The 11,925-nt window shown below is 33.4% G+C and overlaps 1 protein-coding gene across 1 annotated transcript; it reads left to right on the plus strand.

Annotated features, from left to right (window-relative positions):
- The first annotated feature begins 698 nt into the window (after positions 1-698).
- LOC11444876 (calmodulin-lysine N-methyltransferase) lies at positions 699-8,030 on the plus strand. Its single transcript, XM_024771929.2, has 7 exons — positions 699-875; positions 968-1,136; positions 1,420-1,499; positions 4,817-4,877; positions 5,025-5,140; positions 6,209-6,341; positions 6,847-8,030. The coding sequence occupies exons 1-7, from the start codon at positions 767-769 to the stop codon at positions 7,130-7,132; spliced, it is 954 nt and encodes a 317-aa protein (XP_024627697.1). The 5' UTR covers positions 699-766; the 3' UTR covers positions 7,133-8,030.
- Positions 8,031-11,925: the final 3,895 nt, after the last annotated feature.

The raw sequence follows: 11,925 nt of genomic DNA on the forward strand, positions 1-11,925 counted from the left end.
CAAAATGCTCCCCAAACTTAAAAATTTATATTATTTTTTTCTTAAAAACAAACAATTAATAGTTAAATATTAAAGCTAACTATTAATTTTGGAGTTTGGAAAAACTACATACATATATACATCAAAATAGGAAAAATGTGTATTTTTAAAGTGACAATAATTGTTATTTCTAATAGACAAATTATTATTTTTAGAGGTATATAAACAAATTAATAATCAGATTTAAATTTATATTTTCTCCTTCACCATCTTAGTCTTTTAACTCCTTCAACTCCTTCAACAATTTGCTCAAACCATTTAAACTACACAACCTCCAATATTAATCCACAAATCATCACATTATTGTCACTTTAAAAAATACATATTTTCCCATTTTGGAGCCTATTTTGATATATATATGCATGTAATTTTCCCAAATTCCAAAATTAATAGTTAGTTTTAATATTTAACTATTAATTGTTTGTTTTTAAGAAAAAAATAATATAAATTTTTAAGTTTGGAGGCATTTTGCACATAAGTGTAAAACTTCAGGGGTTATTTGCAAAACATAATGTTCACTAACAGAAAAATTTGACGGAGGGGTAAATTGACTAACGTTGTGAAATTTCAGAAGGGAAATTGAAGTTTTGTTAATTTCAGGGAGGTAATTGATGAAACTTACAATTTCAGGGGGGAAATTCACTATTTACTCAACCAAATATACATGAGCCTCACGTGTTCTCGTAATTCCTTCCTCTCAGTCTCCCCCAGGCACTGAAATCAAAAGATGGAAAACAGAACAAACGAGAAAGCTTCATCGCTAAGATGGAAAATCCTTCGTCAAGCTCTTCTCTCTAACCCTTCTTCTTCTTCTTGTTCTTCTTCAACAAACTCAGGTAATTCAATTCTCACACACATCCACATTCATCAAATTCCATTCCCAAAATGCTTCTATTAACTTTTCTTTTCATGCCCCAATTATTTTCAGACGAACAATCTCAAACGAGTATCAAACGCATTTCAAGAAAAACCAGTCATGGATTCAACTTGATACAATCTCATGTAATCCACGATGAACGTGGTACTTCAAACAATTACAAAGATGCTCGTGTTTGTTACACTTTACCAATCCCCGATACTCCTCAACTGTTTTTGAGGTCAGTTTTGTTTTGTTTTTGGTGTTCAATTTAGAATATTCAATTTAGCTCCGTTGTTGAGTTAAGGGACATTGAAGGATCTGGAACTTCTAACATTGTTAACATTTGTCTATAAGCTAAAGGGGACATAAATTATGCGAACATAAACATAGACATTTTGTAAATTGATTGTCTTTCCTAGCACTACATCTTTCATTTAGTATCTGTAGAAGTAATTTTACAATCTCATTTCATGAAAGTTTCTTAGTTGAACATTATCTATTGGTATATTTTATTCATGCAGACAAAGAGTTGACAACCATGCTGACCTCAATGATTTTCAGACATGTAACAAATACAACATTGACAACACTGGGCTTGTCTGTAAGTTTCTTTACCATCTCACAACTCATAACTGCATCTAAGATTTTCATTTCCGAGCTTACAATGACTGATTATATTTGCATAAAATATTCTCATCATTTTTTACTCAGACTGTGGTGTAAACTTCATGCTATTCTATTGTCATTGTAGAATAATTGAACAGTTCAGAATAAAGTGACACATGAGCTATAAGCTTGTTGTCAAAGTTTTATTCTATATTGAGGAGAAGTCTTTTCTTTAGGACTTGAAACAATTACATTTGTTGTGCGACGTATGCTACAGTTTGGTGTATTAGGCCGGAGTGTAACACCCCAAGTTTTTAAGGAAGATTTTCTGTCTTAGTTGCTGTTTTGGGATATTATTAGGCGATTGGCTTCTATCTTGCATAAATCACATGGTCTTTATAAGGGTTTCCCTTGTAAATATCCACTGGGATTTGGTTACCATTTCTCCCTTGATCTTGTTATTATTTTTTGTTTCTTCAATTTATTTATTTTTTTGGCTGTGGAGGTTTCCTTTTAGTTACTTGTCACTTGTTGATTGAAGCTCAATGGACCTGGAGTTTTTGTTCCAGTTGATAAAGCCATATAATACAAGAGATCATAAACAAAACATTGTTTTATTGGACAAAACCAGGCTTATATCAAAAGTAATATAAAACTTGAATCGGAAAAAAAACCCACAGGGAAAAAAAACAAAAAACAAAGAAGGTATCCGAAACGTTAGGCAGTTTGAGAGGGTTTAATCTCTTCCAAAGTCCCACTACATTCCTGACCTACCTTCTCTCTCTATACTTCCCTTAAGATCGCTTTCAAGCTGCATCTTATTCCTTCCCTACTACTCTCATCTTCCAGCTCAGTAGTTAGTTACCCCTGGATAATGGAAATCACTCTTTCCTTTTTTCTATTGGTTGTGATTCCCTGTATCACAACTTTTTTTTTTATCTTCTTTCATAGACTTCAATTATGTTATGTGTTCTACCAGAGTCCATATAGAGATTTACGAAGATGATGAACTAGTTTCGAAGACTCATCCTAAGGAACAAATCTGCAATTTTGCACTGTTTAGATTCAAAGAAGGTAAAATCTATTGAGTTTAAATACCTACGGAGACTAGAGGAATACCCTTTTGGGATCGAGTGTAACCTTCAAGGGAACACCTGAGCTGTTTCAATAAGGTGGCATTTTTGCATTCATTAATCCCATTTTGTGGAGGGGTATGAAATGAACACATGATGTTTGGTCAAGAGAGACATGAGATGCTGCTGCATAAAACTTTAACATGACCGAAGTAAACATGTAATATCAATGCCTAAGGTAAGCATGGTTAGATCAAACTTTGTTTTCTATCTCATGGTAAAATTGTTGGAAAATGGAAATAATCCAGAGTATCTGAACTCCAAAGTTGACTTAGTATGACTAGGAACTCATACATCAATGGACTAGGGAAAAGGAGGCCTAATTCCAATATAGACTTGATTAGGAAGCAAACTACACGTGTTTCTTGAGTTAACACAGCTCACAAGACGTAGTGGAAATCTTGGACAAGGTTCGACTAATTGCTGTAACATTGTCAGGATAGGATGGCCCAATTCAGCATTTATTAGAAGGCGGAATATGTGGCATTGCCAATGCCAACGTAGTCGGTGAGTTTGTAGAGATCATTAAACTCACATCTAATGTCAATCATCTAACCTGAACATTGATCCCGCAAAAAAATAAAATCTCTAGTAAAAGATATGAAACAATCAAGAGAGCAGTTTAAGTGGCTAATAAAAAGTAAATTAATTGGAAATCTTGGAAGATATAGTACAAAATCAATTGAAAGAGGAAGGAGAGGTTGGGTAGTACCAACCCGTGTGGACTCTGTTTGGGAACCATTAGCTAAGGTAACCATGTGAAATAACCCAGAGAGGGAGTTGAGAGAGAGGCTATTTATATCTACAGATGCAATCAATGGCACTATAATCCAGAACCCAAAGACCAAGAGATGATGATTGGAAGTACGAGCAAACAAATTACTGTTGTCTACAATAGAGGTAGTGGAGCTTAAATAGATGCTCCACAAACCATTTCAAGATATCATCATAGCAATTAGTTGTCGTAGGATTAGTTTATGTAATGGGAGCTTTCAAAAGTCATTGCCCATAATCGCAATAGGCGCTGCAAAATGCACTGAAGCATGCATCAAGCAGCAAGAATAAGTATGTGCAGCTTGGACGCTATCTCATGCAATGCACTAATTAAATCAAACGGAGGTGATCTATGTAGGGTTCAGGGCAACCAAAGCTCAGCTGGTGGCTGCCTGAAGAGAGCAGACACACATGGCTGAAAGTGGCTGCGCAAATGTTAAGGTTGCAACACTTTGTTGTATGTAGGTGCATCTAACGGTGATGTTGCTGGCCAGAAAAGTTGCTGGAAAGCGTCAGATGGTGGCCAGAAAACAATCTAACAGTCTCTGTAGCGGATTTTTGGGTTTCTGGAATGAGGACACATTAGTGCAGGCCAAAAATCTTAGGGAAAACACAGTTTCTGGAAAAAACAAAAGTTGGTCACTTGGTACCAATGAACTAGTGGGTATCCCGGGATTCTTGGATCAAGGTTGGTTCTTATCCGGCTCTAGATATCATGTTTAGTGGGAAAGACAAGTGATGAAATCTGTGTTTGACACAATGAAGCTTGTCCCACTCGCTACAAAGATTAACATTATCCTATTTACATGATTTTGAGTAACCATAATTACCCTATTTGCATTATTTCTAACCGATCAAAGTTTCTGTAGATAAGGGTTTCTTTTTATACAGTGATAAGGCTATTCTTTAAAAATTTATTTTAGGGCATATTTTATAGCTAATTGAATACGATTTTATATGCTATTGAGTGGAGGGAGATTACTTTTTCGTGTAAATGTTCTAATGTAAAAAAAATTATTATTTTTTGCCTAAAAAAATGATTTTATCTACAAAAACTTTATTCACTGGAGGGATGTTTTTTGGACGAAACAACATAGGTGATTATTTGCTATCACTATATTTTTTTGATGAATACGATCTTATCGGCTATTGAGGTTTTTTATTCACTAGAAGGAGATTACTTTTTTGCATAAATGTTCTGATGTTAATTTAATTTTTTTTTTGCCTAAAAAAACGATTTTATCTACAAATTAACTTTCTTTCATTCACTGGAGGGACATTTTTTGGATGAAACAACTTAGGTGATCATTTGCTATCACTTACAATTTTCACCATCCTCTACATATTGATTCAGGTCTTTTTATTTTCACAGTTGGTGCTTATAAATTCATGATGTCTTCTGCAGGTAATTGGCCATCAGAAGATGTTCTTGCTCATTATTGTTTGTCACATAGAGATATATTCAGGTTTGAGGATCTATATTTTTTCTTTTATGAGGATTTTACTCAGCTTTGAATAACTATTATTATATTTTACTTTATTCTTCCTCTGTATATTAGCATCATTTTGACTGTTATTTTTCTGTGACCTCAGACTGGTATGATTTCTTTTAGGTCTAAAAAAGTTATTGAGCTTGGTTCTGGCTATGGCTTGGCTGGATTTGTTATTGCAGCTATTACTGAGGCATCAGAGGTTGTAATCTCAGATGGAAATCCACAAGTAGTTGATTGTATCCTTTTGCTATAGTTATTGATGACAACATTTCTTAATTTCTTATGTTAATTAAATAGATGATGATTAATTGTATTGTAAGAATTCAAAACTTGTTCTACAAATGGATGTGAGGAAGGGAAAATAGTGTCCCTGGGTATAAATTTCAACAAAGTTTTTTTCTTTCCTTTTATATTTTTAATGATAAACATGAAACAATTGGATTAAGATTTCATGATCACCTTTTAGACCTTTATTCACAATGGATGCTAGGTGTCTTATCTTATATGTGTTAAATATAATTTTCTAGTAGCTGTTGATGTCATCATTACGAGTTAACATGTTTTTCCCTAAGCCTTATTTGAACCCATTTGTGAGTGGTTATTTATTGCAGCGCGATTTCATGCTGTTAGCAGGACAGATATAGTGTTTAGTTATAGATGACCTTATCAGACGAGTTTGGTGGCATTTTGGTGATATCTTGTGCTCTTATAGACATGTATTTCCTACTTTCGATAATATGGAAGTTATTGCCCAAGTGTTTGTCATTTAATCTCCGTCTCAACTTCAGTTGTTGTATTTAGTATTTACTTGTGGAAAGGAAAAGACCGCTCAAAAACTTACATTAGTTATTACAAGCAAGTTGGTGTCATTTGATCTTGTCATATGTATGTATGTGGGTGTGCTGATAGACAGATTGTTTTGTCCAAGTCTAACCTTGACTGTCCATATATAATTGTATAATTAGGATTATGTCGTCCCTATATAATATGATTTTTAAAAACATACATGGTTGGAAGTAGTGAGATCTTTAAGCAAAAGTATCAGCACCTATATTTATATTAAAAACAAATGTACTCTACTGCTGGTATTAGTGCTTCTGCGTTGCCGTTGAAATACTTCGCCCATGTTTGACATTTCTCCCTTTGTAGGGGTATTTTATGGGGGATATTTCTCTTCCCAGTGTAATAAACACAGTATTAAAAGTTTTTTTTCTTCAAAAGTTTGCATGGAATATTATTCCTTTTGAGAATATGCTTCATTAAATATTTTCATGTCAAGTGGATTGTTTTTCGATGACAATCAGATACTCAGCGTAACATTGAAGCTAACTCTGGAGCATTTGGGGATACGGTTGTGAAGTCTATGAAGCTTCATTGGAATCAGGAAGATACTTCTAGTGTTGCAGATGCTTTTGATATCATTGTTGCAAGTGATTGGTAAAACCTTTATTTGAATTTTCAATTTTCAACTGTTCATCATGCTTTTCCAACTTAGATGACAATCTTATTTTCAGCTCTACTGACATACCTGTAATTTCTTACTTAGATGCCAATAGCATTTTCTATAAATAGTTTTGATAAATATAAGAGTCAAAGGGTTCAGCATGTAGTGATAATTACAGAGCATTAAATATATTGTTTATTTCATGGAGGATTTGTTTATTTTTTCTTCGATGAACAAATTTTTGCATTCATGTTATGGTTAGTCAATGGATTTACTTTTCTATGTTTCCTTTTGTTAACTTTTCATCATTTTCAATATTTAAAGTTGGATATGTTCAGATAATGACTAAATTTATTTTCAAGTGGAGAAAAGGCAAACATATATTATGTATGAAATTAAATAGCAGATTCACATGCATGCAGCTTGACTTGCCTTTTATTTCGGTCTTTATGATAATCTTATCTTTTATATTATGACATTGAATGGTTATTTTGACAGCACTTTCTTCAAAGATTTCCACAGAGATCTTGCTCGAATTGTCAAGCACTTGTTATCAAAAACAGAATCTTCCGAGGCTATATTTTTAAGTCCAAAAAGAGGAAACTCATTGGACCTGTTCTTGGAGGTAGCTGAAGAACATGGCTTGCATTTCAGTGTAACAGAGAACTATGACAAAGAAGTCTGGAAGCGTCATGAGGGGTTCTTGAATGGCGCAGATAGGGACCCTTGGCCCAGTTATGAGACAGGTCACTGCTATCCACTCTTAATCAAAATCACCCTGTAAACTTTCTTCTAGACATTCTGCCTGGGACCTCCTTTCATTGGTTGACTGTTCGTAAAGATAAGTGGAAATCTATTCCTCCTCCAACAGAGGAAATGTCTAGTGCAGACACTTACCAATTGCACGCTTATGTAATTTTTTGTTGGGGTCACATCTTCATTAGACAGTACATTTGTCATCCAAGAAGGCACAGATGAATGTGAAGGGGATGTGGCAATTCACGTCAAAAGTGAAGATTATAATATCTGTCACAAAAGTACCTGAGATTTTTAAAAACTTTATTTTAGCCCACTTGGTCTTTATAACCTGAAAGAAAGGAGAGAAAAAAGAAAAAGTCATCAATAGTTCTTCATGTGGTATAAAATATTATTACTAGTGATTAAAATGCTTTCACAAGTGTGTCATGATTATGAATTTATGATTAAAAAATGGAAGGTTAGATGAATCGTGTTTGGATTGGTTGTGGTTTTATTATTGTGACGGTTTCTTGGATTAGCTAATGGTTTCTGCACTGCAACTTTTGACAGAAAAAAGTTCCCCTTATCTTCATTTAGGCATCATAGTTACAAGGATAAAGCTTTTAGAAGAGAAGTCCATTGAGTAAACAAAGCAACTCCACCAATGGGGTGAAGTTCTACTTGTCAAAAGATAGCATTTGGTTCTATTAAACTAGAAATTTATTCAAGTGGAAAATTGATGCTTTTTTCTTGTATCTAATAGTAATAGTAATTAGATGTGCTTTGTCTTTGCAGTGAGATTATGTATGGACATGACTTGGGATTCTTAGTTATTAAGTAAGCAACTATTAGTATTAATTTTCATACAAGGTTCTGTTTTGTCGATTGGACTACTCTGAATGTCTCATTGCACCCTTTGTGAAATTTACTTGCCTTTTTATTTATTTATTTTTTCTGTAAAAGGATGGTCTAGTAGTGTCTCGTAGAAAAAGGGTGGGGGCCAGGGACAAGCACAAGCCTAAGACAGTTCATGTACTAAATAAAATGTTTCCAAATTACTGAAAGGGTTCAGGCACCCCCCAAAGGACTTCTATAACTAATGGATGTTCAGAGTTTTCTGTCCAAGAAACATGGCAACCACTGATTATTTTTCATGCATATATAACTGAAAGTAACTGACCAAAGTTTGTTATCAAGAAATTGTAAACGACCAACGACCTATTTGTCTTTATAATAATACCATGTGTGTTAACTTGTTTGTATTTTATATTGAATTTTCAAGAATTCATCACACATGATTTACATGTACATTATACCAATGTCATCATACCGTATATATCCAGGCCAAAACTATCATCCTCTATAATGTATTGTCTTAACCTCACCTTTAATTCTCACATTGATGACTTCCTCAGCTAGGGATAGATTTCATGCTCTGCAATATCAAATAAACCATCAAGAAATTCGATTTTCCATGAGCTATCAAGATAATGAATTCCAAAGTTTAAGTGATTACTGATACCAATGATTAAACCCATTGGGAGAGTTAAGCTTTACGAGCAATAATGCTCGAATAGGATCAAAATCACCCAAGAGGTGGAAACTAAAAAGGAGATTAAAGCTCCCAAGAGTTAAACTCCCAAAGGAGACTAAAGTTCCACATCAACTATTACCGACTTTGCTAATAGATCACTTGTCTGCCCCTTCTTATTAAGTACTGAGGACAAATGGCTTAATTACATTGAATTGGGGCCCACACTATGCTATAACTTCACCTCTAGCTAGTTCACAGTTTACCTCACCTTGACACGACTTAGTCTTTTCTAATGCCTCAATTAAATCTTATATTGTCTAGTATGTTTAGTAGCATATGAGTATTGCCTTAAAGAATGTATCACCCAATTTAGTAGTAGTACCTAAGCCTTCCTTCAACTTGGCCAATTGTCCTTCCTATTGACCCAATTAGTGCATTGTCCAATCAAAAGTTGATCATGATGATGATGCATGATCTCTATCTTGTTCTACATTGGATCAAAAAAAATATCTATGATGATGACAAGTGACATTTATCACATTCTAAATCATAATAAAAGCAAACCTTTGATAACTACTGTAGTTAATTTTTAAGCTGTTCATACTCTAGTCTTAAATATAATAAACAAAACATTAGTATGTTTTGTCCCCGTTTACTTTGTGATTTTTTTTTTTTTAAAAAAAAAAAGTGTTGGTATTAACTTGTTGTCTTGACAAAAAAAACATCAGTGTATTTGCTTGAAGGTGATACTTAAGACCAATGAAGGACAACTTACCAGTGGAACATGACTTGAAATACTTAAGATCAATGAAGCACATGATATGATACCAACATGAGACATGACACGTCAATATGACATAAAAACTAATTTAAGAGTTGAATTTTATATATACATATATATATATATATATATATATATATATATATATATATATATATATATTATTAACCTTATGAATGCAAAGTTATGGGAATGATAATGATCCTTTTGAAAAAGAATAATGAGAGAAATTTTTTACAATGCAATCGTTACATAAATAATGCTATGATAAGATGAATTATATACTTTATAAGAACTAATTAATCCTATGATAATGATTAAAGAGTCTCACAAAAGAAAAATGATAAGAGAATCATTTTCTATTTGTCTCAAAAAGTAAAAAAAGTTTTGATTTATGGGTAGGAGTGTTTAAGAAATGTTTAACCAAAAGTTGACTTAATCTCTTGGTGCATGTCTAAGACGTATCTAATATGTGGCCAAAAGTCGAGTTAAAAACATATGCTCTATGTTTTTATTTAGATATTGTTAAGAGGTCACTACCACATGTCCAAAGTGTGTCTAAGAAGCATCAATTTATGAAATGTATCTGATGGAACACTCTATGTGCTTTAGAGCTTAAAAATTATATATTTTATAAACTAAGGAATAATGTTTATGAACTGGGTGGGTTGCTCGACCCACTTATGGAAGGCTTATTTAATCATTTTGTTCTTATAAGTCTCGTGCTTGGGAGGTTGTGAATTGGATGGGCCGCTCAGCTCAAAATACCCATCACTCTCAATACCCAAGCAGAAAGCAAGGAAGTTTGTTACCCGAGCGTTGAAGCTGCGTAGCTTCTAGGCTAAGTCTCCAACAACCTTGGGCAAAGACTTGAGGAATAAGTAGCTGCCCTCAATTGTAGGAAAGGGCGACCAAACCATGAAAGACAAACCCTAATACTTCCCCATAAAAAGGAGACTTATGGCTAAACCTTAATTCATTCACTTTCTACCCCAAAATACCTAAATATTATCGGCCTAGTACCTGATACCCTGCCTGCTAAATTTGACCTAAAGTTGTCATGCGAAAACGTTGTTTAGTAAGTATTTAGATGTAGTGTCCGACACACAAAATATTATTAGCTCTAGTGGAAAAAAATATATAGGAAAAAAAAGGAATTATCAATTAAAGTTGGAAATTTCCATTACAATTTACAATATCATTGGTTCCTTTGCTATACTGGGTCTACTTTTGAACTGCAACTTTTGTTATTATTGCAAATTTTGCTTGGAACCGTTAATCCTTAGTGCTAGTTATATATCCCATTGCATGTTATCTCAATAACCGTTGGTTATTGGTCAGTGGAATTTGTTCACATTATTGCCTTTGGGTACATAACATTAAGGAAAAGTTGATGCTGGAAAGTGATAAACAACAAGTAAGGATTGGACTTTAATTTGTTATCTTATCTTGGGACCAAAAGTGGGTTGATTATGATTTTATTTTTTTGTCTGAATTATGATTTCTTTTCTGTGTACTATGCATTATCACTGTTCATGTTCTTTCTCAAACTCCCACGTTAGTGAAAGAACCATTTGCACTCCCATCCACAATTACCACTGAGATGGCAACTTGGGTTACCCTTTCCAACAGAGAGCATACAAAGCCCATAACTATAGCATTTTGCAAATATTATTGATATAGTGTGTATTTTTTGGATTTGTGTTTGAGAAAATTGATTTTGAATCAATGGAGCAAAACATTAAACATGCCTCTAATGTAAGTTTTGTCTCTCATAAGTAGAACCAAACATACGTTATACATAAAGTATATCATTGTTACATTGGTCCAAATGAAACTATATCGGGATATCTTAGCAAGGCCACATGCTTGAATCTTGTGGTTAGAAAAAATGTGATTGCGAGGAAAGAGCTCACTAAAATTGGCAAACCATATTTTCCAAAAAGATTGGTGATCAGTAAAACATGTGGACATTTCACACCAATAATATAATTAAAAATAAACAAAGTATATATAGTATATTTGATATTACAGTGCATTACCCCCTACCAGACGTTCCACAAAAAAGTAAAAATAATGTAATCCTCTAACCCCCCTCATTGATGATCACCGCTTCGAAATTAACATCTTTACCTCGTAGATTTTTTTTTTTTTTTTTACCAAACCTCGTAGAATATGTTTGAGAAGTGTGGAGTATGTAAATTGTGTCGAAGCAAATAAATTTTTTAGAACACGCGTGATACGAACACACCTAATTTAAGAGGTGTAGAGATTATTTGATCATATATATAAACTTTGCTGGTTATTTAACTTTTACTTTCATTTATGTCCTTTTATGTTTTTGTTTTTTAAAATTCCTCTGCTAATACTTATTGTTAAACATTATTAACTGCAAAATAATGTGAGGATTGAGTAATCTTCTTGAGCAAGTGAGAATTATAGACTGTTATCATACATTTTTGAATCTATCCAATTTCAATCATCCAAAACTTATCCTCATCAAAGAGGGATATGCATAGTGTAA

Source organism: Medicago truncatula, chromosome 8 (genome assembly GCF_003473485.1).
Source record: "Medicago truncatula cultivar Jemalong A17 chromosome 8, MtrunA17r5.0-ANR, whole genome shotgun sequence".
Taxonomy (NCBI): Eukaryota; Viridiplantae; Streptophyta; class Magnoliopsida; order Fabales; family Fabaceae; genus Medicago; species Medicago truncatula.